We start from the raw sequence: 17622 nt of genomic DNA, 5'->3' as shown, positions 1-17622 counted from the left end.
CAGCACATCCCGGGAGTCGTCCGGTTTTATGATCTTATTAGAATGTCCTGGCCTGTTCCGGCTGAGGGGAATATATGATGAAGGACTGCCTGGTCATCATATTCGCATTACTAATGAAAATGTCAGGTTTTATGTGCTGCGAATTGATTAAAGACTTAATGCTGTACTGTAATAATATCATTAAAATATTATGTGATTAAAATGCTACACATGATCAGCCAATTTATATCACACTATTAAGGTGAAAGATGAGGAGATATTTGTTAGCATCACACAGAATTTGTTATTTTGTGTAAAAGTATTGTGGAGGAAAAAAGAGGTTTCATTTTAAGTTGCAAATTGAATTTGAACATTAAGTAAGCAAATAGATGGCTAGTAATAGACTAGTGTACCACTGTAAACACCATGAAGTGAACTGAAGGGTTAGCGCCTCATTAGTTGATAGAAGTCCAGGTTTCTTCCACAGCCTCCACTTACTTCCTGCACTCTGACCCCTGACAAAGTGTGACGCTGGCGCGGCTTTCAGAAGGGAGACCAAAGAGTATTTATAAAAGGTTTCTCCTACTCTGTGGGAGCCCACAAGTTTATCCACAATCTTCATAGTTGCTTGCGGCCAAGAAAGTGTTTCCAACCTCTCAATCACTTAAGTGTATTTCTTTTATTTTCTCAACTTACTCATCCCTCTCTACCTCCTGAAGATTTTGCTCCACTTTCCCTCCCCTGCTTTCCTGCAGCCATTATCTTTCAGCTTATTATCCGTGCTGAAACTTTAGCTATGAAACATTAAGATGAATGACAGCAGCGTGTCTTGAGCAATCCACATCGCAGGCAGCTTCGAGGGGCTGCTAAATACATAATTAATGTACTTAGCATACACCAAACATTTGGACAGTTGGTTCACAGTGATAACGCAGAGCTTGGTGAAGCTCTGCCGTAACCAGGTCGGAGTGATCGGTGGATCCGAACGCCAACGACGCGATGTCGTTGCTTTGCTACTTTGTGTTATTATTATAGCATTTGTTTAACCAATTTAACTGCTTTAGAAATGAAAAGGATAAAAAACGATCAGTCGATAAACTCGATTATGCAGTATTGATTGCCGCCTGCTGATCTTACAGGCAGTGAAAGATCCGCACTATGAATGGACAATTTTTTTTTCCATCGAATATTCTTATAGATTAGTTTGGAAACCTGACGAATATCCGAAGCTTGAAATGATGCATTGGGGCCAGCCCTAGTACTCAGAGTGCAGCTTGTGCAGCTTTTGGGTGCAATCAGACTCGCATCACTGCAATTATGTAATGCATGTGTGACCAGGCGCATTTCCTGGTCTCACAACACGTGTACGTGTGTGTGTCTGTGTTTGTGTACATGTACACGTGTGTGTGTGTGTGTGTGTGTGTCAGTGTGTGTGTGTGTGTGTGTGTGTGTGTGTGTGTGTGTGTGTGTGTGTGTGTGTGTGTGTGTGTGTGTGTGTACGTGTACAAGCGTGTGTGTGTGTGTACGTGTACACGTGTGTGTGTGTACATGTACACGTGTGTGTGCGTACGTTTGTACGTGTGCATGTGTGCGTGTGTGCATGCGTGTGTGTGTTACCTCGAGTTCCTGCTCCCTCTGCAGGGCGAACTGTTTGAAGGACTTGACGATGATGCCCGCGTTGGAGCAGTCGTACACAAAGATGGATGGGCTTCCCATCCAGGTCTGCAGATCGTAGATGGAGAGGGGGATGTACTGGGTGTAGTTCTACGGTCGGGGAGGAAGCAGAGCCGTATAAGGAAAAACATTTGGAGAAATATATAATATATAGTCAAGTGTCAAAAAGAAGGAAGAGAACAAAGGAATGAAGCACCACATCTCTGACTGGAGATAGCAGGGAGAAAGGCATTGAAAGAGCAACACACAGAGAGAGAAAAACTAAAAGCAGGGGCTGCAGGAGGGGGCACCAGAAAAGGGGTTAGCCCTGCCTGTATCTGATGGTTCTCCATTTTATTCAAAGCCCAGTGATGCAGTGAGCCGGGTCGGATTTTACAGCCGACACCCTGCCACACACTGCCGCTCCGGTACCCCTGGCCAGCCCCCAGCCTTCCTTAAACACACTGCAGCTCCACCACCAGCAGCAGCAGCCTCGTTTTATAGGACCCATCAATATGGGGGATAAAACGGGAGAAAGGCTCAGAATGAAACACTGAGGGTGTGGGTTGCATCATCGTTGTGTGGGGGCGCCTGCCTGATCCGATCCCGGGCGGGTTTTGATCTGAGGTATGCAGCACATTTATTTGGGCGATTGGGACTGTCTGTGGCTTTCCTGCAGGGCCGTCATTTGGGTACGAACGGTAACAATTGCTGATTCATACACATCATGTAATCAAGGGAAAGCGCGGCCACCAGAGCATGTCTGCACACGTGGGATTAAAGTGTGAGGTTTATTTTTTTCGGTGCAATTGGATGGAAATCACAAAAAAGTAATTGCGTCCCGTTTAACGGCTTGCCTCCCCCAGTCACCGTGGCGGTTATTTTAACGGCGGTGGACTTGTAAACCCCCCCCCCCCCCCCCCCCCCCCCCGGAATCAACCCACACGAGTGTCCCCGTCACGCCGCAGGAAGGTGTTTTGCATGGACACTTTTAATATCGGGGAGGAATCTGCCGCTATTACCCAGCCAACATTCATGAGCTAGAAACCACATATGTTGAAGAGGGTTAGCCCAGGGCCTCGTAGCGCAGCCCAATAATAACTCGATCTAGGAGACTAAACTAGACACACACGTGAGGATTTCACTGAAATGCAACCAACCAAAAGCACACTCAACACGACGTCTAACATGCAATAAAAGCTAATGAAGTCATCGGTGCACTGCTTGATCGATGCCCGAAAGCGTCCCTCTGACATTAACAACATCCATTGCGATTCTGTGACTCATTTGAGCATATATACTGTATGTACGAAGGGTTTTCCCCTCTGGGGGATCAATAAAGATGTTATCTATCAAGTAAGGTCTGACATAGAACTACCGGCTTCTCTAGTGACACGGTAGGTTTTAGATTGACTACGTGCCATCCCTGTTTTGGCAGGGAGAACACAGTTCTGATCATCACATGCATCAAGTGTTAAGGATGCCTCCCTCGGCCCTCTATCACTGATCTAATCTTGGACCCAGCAGCCCTATGTTACAGCAGAACTTCTTGGGGGGGGGGGGGGCACTTTGTCTTGGCAGGGAGACAGAAAGGGGTGGAGCGGCACCTGGCTTTCTGTTTGGTGACGGAGAAATTCTTCGGAATAGAAGTTCATTCGCGCAAGTGGAGGAAGCTTTCAGAAGTTCAACAAGTGACTCTTTCTTCAGTGGCCAGTCGATACCATGGTGAATTGAAGCCTTTACAGAAACGTTCTTACAGTTTAATAGTGCTGCCCGAGTTCGCTGAATCGTGCACATTAACCTCTTACAGTTCCATATGAAGCAGGAGGGAGAGAAACCCCTTTTCGCCCGGGTTTGATCTCGTCAGGTATCAGATTTGAGGTTGTTAACTAAAATCCGATTGGTGAGACTACATCAGACCTAAATCACCACTCAGGTCTCGTGATGAACATGTTGTCATCTGTTACTGTTCAGCCGTGCTGTACACCGCAGCATATGTTGTAATGATTAAAGATTGAGTGCAATACCTACTTACCCCAGTCGAGTGTGTGTATGTGTGAGTCGAGTGTGTGTGAGTCGAGAGAGAGAGAGAGCGTGCGCGCGTGTGTCGAGTGTGTGTGCGTGTGTGTGTGTTTTGTGTGTGTGTGAGAGTCGAGGTTGTGTGTGTGTGTGGGTCAAGTGTGTGTGAGTCGAGTGTGTGTGAGTCGAGAGAGAGAGAGAGCGTGCGCGCGCGTGTCGAGTGTGTGTGCGTGTGTGTGTGTTTTGTGTGTGTGTGAGAGACGAGGTTGTGTGTGTGTGGGTCAAGTGTGTGTGAGTCGAGTGTGTGTGTGCGTCGAGTGTGTGTGTGTGTCTGTGTGTGGGGAGTTGAGTGTGTGCTTGAGTCGTGTGTGTGTGTGTGTGTGTGTGTGTGTGTGTGTGTGTGTGTGTGTGTGTGTGTGTGTGTGTGTGTATAGTGTGCGAGTCAGACTTGTGTGTCAGCTGTGTGTAAGTCGTAATGCATGAGAGAGAGAAAGAGTGTGAGTGGGTGTGAGAGCGAGTGAGGGCATTCATGTGCGTGTGCACGTATATACATGCGTGTGTGCACGTGTTTGCGTCACCTTGTTGAAGACCCAGATCTCCCCGTTGACGGTGGGCCGGGGGACCCCGTGGCCGTTGTAGTGGAACAGGACGCGCTCCTCCTTGGCGTTGCGCCGCAGCGACGTGCACAGCTTCTTCACCTCGTCCACCGTGGGGTCCAGGCTCTGTTTGTAGCGCGCCTGGGGGGGGGGGGAGACAAGGAGGGCGACTGGGTGAGACACCGAGGGGGAGGCGGGGTGAGATACCAAGGGGGAGTGGGTGTGGCTTTTTTTGTGTGCATGTGGCTGTTTGTGTTTTTGTGTTGTGTTTGTGTGCGTGTGGCTGTTTGTGTGCGTGTGTGTGCGTGCGTGTGCGTGTGTGCGTGCATGTGTGCGCGTGTGTGCGCGTGCACGGTGGAGACCCGTCTGGGCGTCCTAATGTATGTCTGTGCGGTTGCGCAACCTTAAAGTTATTGATTGACTGTTTATTATTGTAGATGAACTGCATTTATACAGCGCCTTTCTAACCAGTGGCTCCTCAAAGCGCTTTACAATACTGTCTAACATTCACCCATTCATACACACATTCACACAAAGTCAACCATGCAAGGCGACAGCCAGCTCGTCGAGAGCAGTTAGGGTTGAGGTGTCTCGCTCAGGGACACCTCTACCCTCCGGGGATCGAACCAGCAACCTCCCGGTTAGCAGTCACCCCGCTCTTCCTCCTGAGCCACATGCCGCCCCAGTGTGTGCAAACGCGCTGCTCATAGAAGTATTAGAAGACGGTTGAACAAGCAATATAGAACAACCCAAGGGGTTGTTAACTTCACCCCTTTTCTTTCCTCGGCTGTATAAACATCAGGGCCACAACAGATCACTGCCACTTGTTCAACGTCTAATCTTTTCACGCAGCAACAGTAATGCATTTCATCCCCGCCGCTGCTGAATATGCATGAGACGGTCTGAACCCGGGCGGGAAACCGAGGCATGAAGCGCAGAGAAGGAGGGAGAGAACTGCTGCTCTGAGATGATTCATTTACGACTTTAGAAGCACAAGCCCTGGTGTAAATCATTTTTTATTCGAGACGCCAAATTAGGTACACTAGCAAATACAGCAAATGTTTAGAAAACACAGGCACACGGTTGATGTTGCTCGAACGAGCGACAGATGCAGTTTATCCAACAGACCTTGGTGCGTTAGCAACTACACACACTACCAATGTGGAAGCTGTGATGGTAACACTATGTGAGTTTGGAAATTAAACCCTTTAGTTGATAGATATATTGTTTCTTTCTTCTGACAAATGTACTTATTGTAAAACGCTTCGGTAAAAGGGCTAAATTCGCTTTACATAAGGGCCAAATGCCCTAAATGTAAACGGAAATGTAGTTTGTGTGCGTATTGTATTGGACGTTTAATGTATGTAACCATTTGAAAAGCAGAGCACTACACATTCGTGTTACTTTAAATGAGCAACGAAACTTTACAGAAACGTATTACCAAGTAGTATTATTAAGGTGTATAAACTTGGTACGACATTACTACACCAAAACTTCAAGTAAACAACGGGGGACCCCAGTGAAGCCCACGCGCTGCCCCGTCCATCTTATTCCCCCGAGTTGTTGGCAGTTGCATCATGTTGGCCGTCATTTAGTCAGCTTGTTTATTTGCCATCCAATAGTTATGCAATCCAAAAAGGACCCCCGTGTGATGCGTGTGAGTCACTATCACACTCACCAGGGCACATTCACGTTGCATAACCGCCGGCCTTGTTCTTCCCCGGCTCCCTCCCGTCCACTGCCTCAGAGGCCTGACTCAGTCACTTTGCTCGACTTCAATCAAAAGCATCCCCGCGTTTAATTTTCACTCCAGAAACAAACACGAAGTAATAGGACTGATTGTACTACGTGAACGATTTGGGTCAGTTGTTTAATATATGCAGAAAAAATAAAAGTACATTTCTGGGAAATACATGTTGCACTATCTTTCTACAATGGACAGGAGCCATTAAAAAAGATTGCAAATTACTCTTTGAAAGATTGAATGGGAATAAGTGTAGAGGTCTGTGCTTCTTGACATTTCTATTAAACAAAATGTGGATGCAATAGTTAGCCTTTGACACACACAGCAGCTCCTAGCGAGAACTCTGACACATCCAGGTTATCTCTCTGCACGCAGGCCCGGTCTCTCTCTACTGGGGCTAACCACAGAGGACTGGGCCCTCTCTACTGGGGCTAATCACAGAGGACTGGGCCCTCTCTACTGGGGCTAACCACAGAGGTCGGGGCCCTCTCTACTGGGGCTAACCACAGAGGACTGGGCCCTCTCTACTGGGGCTAACCACAGAGGACTGGGCCCTCTACTGGGGCTAGCCACAGAGGTCAGGGCCCACTCTACTGGCCCCTCTCTACTGTGGCTAACCACAGAGGACTGGGCCCTCTCTACTGGGGCTAACCACAGAGGTCGGGGCCCTCTCTACTGGGGCTAACCACAGAGGACTGGGCCCTCTCTACTGGGGCTAACCACAGAGGACTGGGCCCTCTACTGGGGCTAACCACAGAGGACTGGGCCCTCTCTACTGGGCCCTCTCTACTGTGGCTTGTGATGGAAAATCCACATGTTACGTTTCTCTTCATGAACCTTGGTTTTGTATACTCTTCCGTGTACGGTCTTGCCACCCTGCTATTCTGCAGGGTCGTCTAAAATGTAAATCTTTGTGTTTCATGTGATGTAATCTGGTTTCACATTCCGTTCCGTGTTGTCTGTAGTTTGGTTTGGGCCTGTTTTCCTTGACCCCCCGGGGAGCACAGAGAAGCAAAAAGTGATAAGGAACAGCCTCAACCACCTTTGACTACCTCTTAAGGAACTTTTATTAACATCTGGTTAACAAAGGCTTTTGGTTTATTGGGGACCAGCTGCCCTCAAGGATCCGATCCAAGTGTATAAGAACTCCTGACTTTAGCCACTCAGCGGACTTCCCGAGCGTACCTTTAGAGTATGAAGTGAGACGCAGGGCGAACTCCCATCTGAGGCCTCCGATTATTGTAATGTATGCCTGTTATGTTGTTTGTTGACGCATGTTGGGATGTATCTTTGTTCGTACTTTTATTACAAATATATATGACCACCAATTGCCTGCAGGTATTGTGTGCTTTTTGCATCTAAATATCTCATCTGTCTTAGACGCAAAATCTTTTGAAGAAATTGCCACGACAGGCTAACCACGGAGGACTGTGCCCCACTACTGGTGCTAGCCACCGAGGTCTGGCCCCGTAGCCCCTGGCTGATTCAATTAGAGAGTAATCAACCGGGGCGTCTTAGCATCACGCCAGGGGCCCGCCACTTGTCGGAGAGCTACCTCAGGACAGGAGGGTATCGTGGGGAGTGTGTGTGATGGTGAGAGCGCGACAGTGATTGAGTTAGAGAAGGCTGAAATCTGAGTATATTACACTATATAGTACACGGTATTGGGAAAGTAGTGCGTGTGCGTGTGTGTGTGTGCGCGCGCGCACGCGCGCGCGCGTGCGTGTGTGTGTGTGTGTGAGAATTACGTGAAAGGAAGAAGAAAAAGGGAAAGGATAAAGACACTAAGAGCTTTTGAGACCATGGTAACACCGCCGTAGATCCTGTAAATGTCAGACGAGTGATTGAATCATCGAAGGTGGTAAAAGGAGAGACAGGACAGGGCTGCGTTCAAACACAGCTCCGGCGTTACGCCCACCTTGGCCTGAAGGGGGAGCTGTAGCACTCCTTGCACGCAGATGAAAAAGGAACAATTACCTGCTCTACAGCACTTCCACTTTATCCCTCCCATTATATCCATCAGGCTTCAATGCCAGGGGAAAACAAGCTCTTTATGGCACGGCGCTGTGCGCTGCCTGTTACCATTCATCAAGATGTCAGGCTCAGACAACGTGACCTTTTTCACATACTATGTGCATCCGGGACACCACTGGAGAGAGGCGTATGGGGAATACCTGCAGGCTGCTACACAGCCCAGGAAACAACGCAGGAGGCCCGAAGCAGGGGGAGGAGGAGGAAGCTGGCAGCATCTCCATGTCTGTCACAGTATCGTCTGGTCTTTAAGGCCAAAAGCAGAACCTTGGTGGCGGACATTCATTTGGTAGAGCTCGATCGACAGTAGATCAACATCCTTACTGTACCGACAGCTTTATATTGATTCTCCTTCAGACAAATGTAGTTATTGAAAGTCTCTTTGGATAAAATCGTCTGCTAAATGCCCTGAATGGAATCGTATGGGAAGTGTGTAAAATGCTGGATTTACTTGGAGCTCGTCTCTGATCGAGTCATTGGTCCAGAACGGGCTACCAAGCGAGTGACTAGAAAGCGGATGTCCTACAACATCTACATCAAATCCTTAAAAAACCTGAAGTAAAGGCTCCCAACATTTAAAGTTTAAAAACCAAGAGCGGACGGCATTATATTGATATATGTATTGATAAGGCTCTGTGTCCATTACACATCCGAGCCCTTACGGGTCAGGAGTATTTTGAGGGAAAAGCAGAGGTTCACCAGATGAATCTACTTCAGGTGATTTATGTCATCCCTGATTTGAACAATGAAGATCCCCAATGATGAAATGTCAGTAAAAGCATATGTAGGATTAAAACCTCCCCCTGGCCGTCTGCTTTTGAAAGGTCAACCGAAAAGGGGAAATGTCATGTTTAGACACCTATGAAGCCAGAAAGGTGTGTAGAAATTGACCGAATGTCAATTGATGTGTTTTTGAACCGGTTTGAAGAGAGCATCTAAATATAAATACACATATTGAGTTGTAAAAACCTGTTATATTACCATAGTTATATTAGAACATTGGTTCTCAAAGTGCGGCCCGCGGGCCAATAGTGGCCCGCAGAAAGATTCCTGGCGGCCCGCAATGACATACAGATGTAAGTTAAAAAAAAAACTAAAAAAACAGAGCCGACTCTCTGTAGCTTTCAATTAAATCCTGTTATTTGTTAGTTTTAATCCGACTGTACATTACTTTGAAAGGATGAACCTCAGTTTTGTGATTTAGACCTCACTTGACCTCACTCCCAGAGGTCTACGGTGCAATGTTTTTTTTCACCACTGGGATGCTGACGGCGTTTCCCGCCTACATTTTTTTCCTTTGCCGGCCCTCAGCCAAATTTTGGGTTCCTAAATTGGCCCTCAGCTAAACTTTAAGAACCCCTGGTCTTGGGGATACTAAATCATGAAAATCTTATAAACATTTGTTTTGTACTCCAGGGTGACAACGAAGTGCAAAACAATGTGCCATTTCCTATTTATTTTTATCAGTTACAATGTGGAGAAACTGTGTTCCCAAGAGGCTGAGCTTACAGGAAGGGTTGCAGCAATCTTGCACAGTCTAAAGAGTGCAAAGGAAACTTCCCTGTTCTACTGTTCTTTCCTAATTTCATGACAGCTGCTATAAGAACAGCAAGTCACTTAAGAAATTAAATGGTTTTACTTAGCTTCGACACTTGCAACAGGAGAAATCGTGGCTCTTTCTCCAAGAGTAGTCGCTGAGCTCTCATTCACCGAGAAGCAGCAGCACAGTGTTTGGGTTAGCCGTTCTAAGTTACCTGTGTAGAACGTTGCGTCAAATTAGTTCCTTAAAATCAGTAGAATCATAGTTATCTTATTTGTTCATCACGGGGGGGGGGCCACAGGGGGGGCCAGGGACATGTCTAAAGGGGCACTGGCCCCTGTAGGCCCCCGTGTAGAATAAACATTGATGGCCCGTGTTGTAGCAATGTTCACTACCATGATAAAAGCACCCTGCAAATTCGTAGGCTGTGTTTGTACTCAGGGCATATCTGTCTAGCAAGAATGGGCCACATTGAACCTCACCATGATTGAGAGCATGGTGAATCTCCACAATCCAAACCAAAACTCCAGGCAGGTTGTCAGCCCGACATCTAGCCCAGAGTGCCCTCCATTTAATTAAATAAATTAGAATCAGTTAAGTTACTATCTATTGCTTAATAAGGGAACAAAATGGTGATTTAGCTTATGGCGCACTTATGCAAAGCAAACAATTTCTGTTCCCCCTTTCTTCATTTGTCACGTGAAGTCGTTCCCCATTTTGTTATACTTTTCCATCATTGCCGGTAAGTTTTTTTTTATTATTATATCAATATTAATTTAAACAAAAATAAATAAATATAAAGAGAAAAGGAGACTCTTTGTAGCTTTCAATTAAATCCTGTTATTTGTTAGTTTAATCAGACTGTACATTACTTCGAAAGGATGAACCTCAGTTTTGTGATTTAGACCTCACTTGACCTCACTCCCAGAGGTCCTCGGTGCAATGTTTTTTTTCACCACTGGGATGCTGACAGCGTTTACCGCCTACATTTTTTTCCTTTGCCAGCCCTTAGTCAAATTTTGGGTTCCTAAATTGACCCTCAGCTGTCAAAACTTTGAGAACCCCTGTATTAGAATGTAAAAGACAAATATTTGGTAACTTTAAATCAATTCCTTATTTAGATTATGACATCAATCTCAACAACAAAATGTAAAAGGTATTCATTAAGAACTGGATGAATTATTGATTATGAATACCAAAATAACCAGTGGAATTTGCAGAGGACTAAGACATACATTATAAATTATAATCCATCTTTAATTCATGTTCTCATTCACGTTTATTGATTTCATAATTTATTTAAGCAGTCACTTTTTTATTTCCTGTAATCTATTAATGATTCAAACATTGTCTTGAAATACATACCAATCATAACTTTCACAAAACACTATCGCACATTCAATTCCTATTTTGACTTTGTGACCATGCATATTGATCACATATTGTTTTTCCTCGTTGTGACTACCTGTACAGAAAGGGCTACAATATGGGCTCAACCATTTACATTTTACATTAGATTTAAGGGCATTTAGCAGACGCTTCTATTCAAAGCGACTTCCATTTGAAGATACATCGCTGTTGGAACAGTAAGGATGTTCATAGAATTAATCGCGAAGTGCTTACAATTGTTAGGTAAACCCATTCCCCGTATACAACAAAAATTGCTACGATAAGATGCTACACGATGCAATTTACTATTATTAAGTGCAAGGACTTGCAACACACAAGTGTGTTTATTAAGTGTCAGGACGTACAAAAGCACAATAAAGGCGTAAGAGGTGAGTTTTTAGGAGAGCAATGGAGGAGAAGGGGTGGGGGGGGGGTAAGGAGGGAGGCTATGCAGAGTCCAACACACCTCTGTATGACAGACTGGGAGACACGTGAACAAAATTACCATCTCAGAAAGAAACATACTATAGTTCTATAGGGGGCTGCAAGTGTTCATCTTGACGGCAGTGAGAGCTACAGCACGGCCGTCCCATGGGGGCATCCAGCCCCCATGTTCAAATACAGCGTTCAAATAAGCCTTTGACTGGTGATACACAGAAGACTGCGGTAACCAGGAAGTCAGGCATGTTAGACTAAAACAAGGAGATAACGGCGTAGGGAATTTCGTCATTGATGGAAAAAAACAACAACAAATCAGGTTTGTTTTTGTGGTTGCGCCACCGAGACTGAGCGGGTCGTTGCTACAAGAATACATCAACAGATAGTATTCATCAAAAAGCCCATAGGTCGTCCTCAGAGTACTAAGACTATTTCAAAATAAAAGCCTGAAGCACAGAAACGTGCCTCTCCGAGCAACAAAAGGTCATCTGTCTCCAACACAACCCTTTCCATCTTTACACAAAGACACGCAGGCTCCACCGCCCTCACATGCTCCTCAAGTGGGACGTGAAATTACCATGACCCTGTCGCGACCACTTCCTGCACAGGATGACCGCCGCGCACGCAAACTCGCAAAACCCGGGCGACATTCTCGTTGGGACTCGGGAGAGAATGCAACGCCAAGGCCACGACTACTTAACCTCGGCGCGAAATGATTTCCATCAGGAGAATTTGAAAAGGCCATTACCGATTCTGTGGCAGATTATAATGCCAACTTGTTACACGGAATTGCATCGTATGGAGCACTCAGTGACGCACACAGGAGCAGACACTCACAGCAGAGGTTGTGGATGACATGGATGTGACGTAAATAGCACCAAGAGAAGTGCAGAAATAAGAAAGCCATTGCTCTGTCGTGAGGTCTGGGTTCTGGGAAGATGACGAGGGTAACGGCTCGGGGAAGAGACGGCCTTTACGAGACGCTTAGCAAAAACAACGATTGCTTTCGTGATTCACACCGAGCCATGAACAGAGTCCTGCCTTACCACCTCTGGTTAATCACTCCCCTATTGACCAATTAGTTCCTATAAACCAGTCCAAACAAGAACAGTAAAGGGGAAAGTACAGGACCAAACAAGGTGCACCACAGTGCCTTAATATTCCTCACCAACAATTGGAGTTGAAACATACTATTTCATCCAATACACTGTTCAGTGTTCAGCAAATACTAGAGTTCAGTCGGTATCAGGGCCAACCATAACTCTCCTTGTTCCAAGCAGGCGAGGGAAGTGAATATGGCGCAAGCAGCTGATATATTACCTGAGGGAACACGGCATTAGTGGCACGGTGAGGCATAGTGGTGCAGCCATTAAAGTCTATCCATCCAGCTACCGGTCTGTATCCAAGTCTCTCTGCCACTAATGAATCAGCAGGCTCGGCCCTACTCCGTGGCCACATAACTTTTGGCCATAAGGCAAATACAACTGTGATATAATAGACGTCTAAAACAGAAATGGACCCCATTTGAATACACCCACTACAATATTCCTTCCCCGGTGTTACAGTGCATGTTTAGTGCACACCTATCGCTGCCTTTCCTACTTAGCACGCTGGGCGGAGTCGTCTGGTGTTTTAGTAACATGAGACGTTGAATGGAGACGACAGGGGAGAGTGGGAAAAAAACCATAACAATCAATGACCTCTTCCTGTCCTGTGAACTCAGGCAGAGGCATCACTTCCTGGCCTCATTATCGTCAGCCGGATGTTTGGAATATTTAGCATCTCAATTTGTTTACGCTTCCAGTCATTGGTAAACGATGCTCTGTTATTTCAGGTAATTTCTGAGAAGCTCCCTTGTGTGTGTACGTGTGTGGGTGTGTGTGTGTTGGTGTGTGTGTGTTTGTACGTGTGTGTGTGTGTGTGTGTGTCTTTGTAAGTGTGTGTGTGTGTGTGTGTGTGTGTGTGTGTGTGTGTGCGAGTGTGTGTGTGTGTGTACGTGTGTCTACGTACGTGTCTGTACGTGTGTACGTGTGTGTATGTGTGTGTACGTGTATGTGTATGATAGCGCAGGGACCAGTAGACCTCTAAAGCTCTGGTCTAATTAAACCCGACTGTCAAGAGGCTGTTCAAGGGCTGAGCTGCCGTTCACAAGTGCCCTTGAACATGTGTGTGCTGGTGAACATGCATTGTGCACATGGTTGTGCAGGCAAACATGTGTGTGCAGGCAAACATTTGCATGAACACCAACGTTTGCGTGCACGTGAACATGGTTGTGCACGTGAACATGAGTGTCCACGTGAACATGAGTGTGCACGTGAACATGAGTGTGCACGTGAACATGAGTGTGCACGTGAACTTGCGCCAAAATGTACATGGGCGGTGTGATGCTGCGATCGTTTTCACAAACAGCACGGCGGTTACCCTGATAACAACTCACTCATCAGTGAGTATAGGCAACATTCCAAAGAAGAATTATACGACTTTGAACACTTCCACAAACGCATAAGTGTTTGACCTGGCAGAGAAAAACTACAAAAACATTTGCAAAATTAAAACCAATAAACCTTGTTTGTTTATTTAGGAGTCAAAAATAAATGTATAAGTGTGTTCAGAAGCCGTGGCGGCGCAGCTCCATTAGTTACCTATTAAGGTGCTTCCCTTCCCCTTAATCGGCTTCCGTGCCGCGTCCCACAGCAACCCGGAGAGAATCGCATACAGGAGAGCGAGTGGAGAACGGAAGGGCCACTGGTGGCCTGTTCAGTACTCACAGTGACAGGAAAGTGTCTAACGAGTGAACGTCCTCAGATGTATGTATTCTAAAGACGCTTTTGTCCTTACAAACTAATGATTCATACACACATTTATTCACACACCGACGGCGGCGTCAACAACACTCGGCGACAGCCAGCTCGTCAGGAGCAGTCAGGTTGAGGAGTCTTGAACCGGGACACCTCGACCCCTCAGCAAGGAGGAGCTGGGGATCGAACTAGCAACCTTCGGAGCTACACCCGACAGCCAAAAGAGCCCTTGTTAAAGACAGACTGCAGCATGTGCACAAGGTTGAATATGACAGAGCTTGGTGTGTGAATGTCTGTTTAGTACACACACACACACACACACACACACACACACACACACACACACACACACACACACACACACACACACACACACACACACACACACACACACACACACACACACACACACACAGTGTACTGGGCTACGCGAACAGAGACTTGGACGGAGGAAAAGGTCAGAACAGCCAAACATGCGCCCTGGAAGATGATATGATGAGCTGCATCTGGGTTGTTTTCCTCGGTGGAAGTATTGATTGACGAGCGCAGAAGAGGGTAAAATAGAGCAAACAAGTTTTGGCTTGGGTTTCCGTGGTATTTTTAGACGGTGTACTCTAAGGAACACACACACACACACACACACACACACACACACACGGCTATACTGGTTTAAACACGTGTTTCACCAGTACACAGGGGTCTTCCGGGGGGGGTGGGCGTACAGTTTAAAAAAAAAACTAAAAACGACAACATCCACATATGCACTGGGACACATGTTCTCCAAGACCACTATGTTGACATGAAGCCTTGCAGCGTCTCGCATTACTGCCAGAGTGGAGGAATACAGGAGGCAGGGGAAAGGGTCATTTCCTAATCCGAATCAATGGCATTGGTTTTGTATGATAACTCACTGAGTCCACCAGACGCTTGCCCGAGGGGCCCCAGTAGAAATATTTATAACCCGATCAATGGCTTATATCCACTGACCTATATATAAATAACCTATGAATATATGCAGTACATTGTGGGTTTGTGTGTGCTCGTGTAGGTGTGTGCGTGCGTCCCCACCCCAGTGAATCACACTGCCATTAAATGCTAATTCGTTTTCACAGTGAATCATGCAGAGGGTAAAGTGCAACAATGGCTCTCGTCGCCGTCTACCAGGTTTGTCTTTGTGGGTCACACTGGGTTTACTGTTGCTGGCAGTTGTGTGTAAGGGTTCCCTTTAGGCTCTACAGATGCAGAATCAGAGCACTCGGCTACCCGCCTACCAGTTCTCCATCCTTCAGCCTAAAATCACATGGATAACACACACTGGGAACATGTTCCCCGCCTGAACAGGCCTGCAAGAAACACATCTGTTGTTCAAAAATAGCTCCATACATCTCCCAAGGACCCGAAAGCCTTTTTAGATTGAGGAGAGGAGAATCCTCGAAGCTATGACCATCTCGTTCCATTGAGGAGAGTCTAAGGAAAGGTTCATCCATATTGCATTCAAGGTAATGGGATTCAGCAGGAAGCTGCAGATGGCTTTTATTGGATTGGATTCATGGGATGTCTAGAGAGGGAAGCGGACATGGGTGGCTAAAAGCATTTAGGAGAAAGAATCATCTTGTTTGGGTCCACTGAGCGAGTTGATGGACCGTAGTCCCCACACACCTCCTCAGGTACGAAGGAGGGGCCATTTAAATAATAATAAATACAATACATACTTATCAAAGAAACACCTCGATAATTCAGTCTAGCATTCTGAGCATATAACCCAGTGACTTTCATAAAAGGTCAACGCTTTAATGGAGGAGAAACAGTTGACAGTTTTTTAGTTCTAGTTTTAAAAGATACGGACAACATTCAAACGGTATAACCACCGGTCTCAGTGGTTTGTTATGGGTACACGTCATCAAACTGGAGACGAAAATAACTTTTGGCACTGAGAAGTATTGATTCGGATAAGCGGAGATGAATGAACGATTTTGTAGACAAAGATTATAGAATTCGCCCTTCAACGGGGGGTAGCCAAGATGAAGGATGAATTCTACACCAGGTATAGAAGCCTTGTGGTTCGCCTGGTCCACTGCCTTAAAGAAATCAATGGAGATCCTGTCTTTATTCTGGCAGCCTGACCCACTAGACAGACTAATGGACTGACGGGCATCCAATCTAAGCAAGCGATTGGGTAATTTGTTAAAGGGTTTAGCCCGTCGAGTGATAATATAGCGCAGCGCCTAATTAAGACGTTGGTTTTTACACTGCATTGTTCCATGCTGTCCGGAAACCACTTAGTCCTTTAAAAGCGCTATATCAAAATAAAGTTGTTTTTTATTTCCGACGTCCCCGATCTAGCATTAGCGTGTCGGCTTCGAGATAAATCTTTTAAGAAAAGAGCACAATATAAATAATTTGCTCATTTGTTAGGAGATTGTGTGGACCAACCGTTTACTGAAAGATCTAATGGAGAACAAAGCAAGTCTACCATACACTATAAAACTATAAAAGTCCAGACAACCTCCCCTTTTCCACAAAATGCAAGAATGTGTCTCAATGAGTTTGTTTCAGGGGTTTTATATTTGAGATTTTGTTGAATAGAGTACTCGGGGAAATAGTAGAAAATCAGGAAAGAGCCCAAAACATTTGTGGCCTCTATATTTCTCTATAAACATACACTGTGCTGATCAGTGAAACGAAAAAAGTGTAGGAAATCAAATCAGAGTGGACCAGGATGGTTGCTCACGACAGAGAGAAGAGAGACAGGCCGAGAGACAGAGATAGCAAGAGATTGAGAGAGATTGAAAAAGAGAGACCAAGAGACTAAGAGGCCGAGACAGAGAGAGTGAGACACACAGAGAGACAGAGAGAGACATCGAGACACCAAGAGATCGAGAGAGAGAGAGAGAGAGAGAGAGAGAGAGAGAGAGAGAGAGAGAGAGACACACACAGAGACATCGAGACACCAAGAGACCGAGAGAGAGAGAGACACACACACAGAGAGACCGAGAAAGACCAAGAGACCGAGAGAGAGAGCGACACACAGAGAGACCGAGAGAGAGAGAGAGAGAGACACACAGAGAGACCGAGAGAGAGAGACACACACAGAGAGACCGAGAGAGAGAGAGAGAGAGAGACACACAGAGAGACCGAGAGAGACATCGAGACACCAAGAGACCGAGAGAGAGAGAGACACACACACATAGGCTGAATCCGAATACTCGTACTTGCATACTATAAAGTATGCATTTTGTAGTACGCAAAAAATATAGCGTGTCCGAATACTCAGTATGCATTCTGTAGTACGGAAGACGTTTCCGAATGCGTACTACCGCCAAAGTAAACCACGGACTTCACTACGCTATCCCACAATGCAACAGGAGTCTAGTAACGAACGAAGAAGAGATGGCTGACTCGTCACCACCAGAAAGACGTCGTAGAAAGCGGCGA

General features: G+C 46.1%; 1 protein-coding gene across 2 annotated transcripts in view; it reads right to left on the bottom strand.

Moving 5' to 3' along the window:
• Positions 1-17622, bottom strand: part of rptor (regulatory associated protein of MTOR, complex 1) — a 149205-nt gene that overhangs the window by 100587 nt on the left and 30996 nt on the right. For both annotated transcript variants that reach the window (XM_030352783.1, XM_030352785.1), the window contains exons 5-6: positions 4230-4388; positions 1597-1743 (exon numbers count right to left, since the gene is read on the bottom strand). In XM_030352783.1, coding sequence (XP_030208643.1) covers positions 1597-1743; positions 4230-4388 — 306 coding nt within the window. The remainder of the gene's footprint in view (positions 1-1596; positions 1744-4229; positions 4389-17622) is intronic.

This window comes from Gadus morhua, chromosome 3 (assembly GCF_902167405.1).
Source record: "Gadus morhua chromosome 3, gadMor3.0, whole genome shotgun sequence".
Taxonomy (NCBI): Eukaryota; Metazoa; Chordata; class Actinopteri; order Gadiformes; family Gadidae; genus Gadus; species Gadus morhua.
This window is presented reverse-complemented; position numbering and strand designations above follow the sequence as displayed.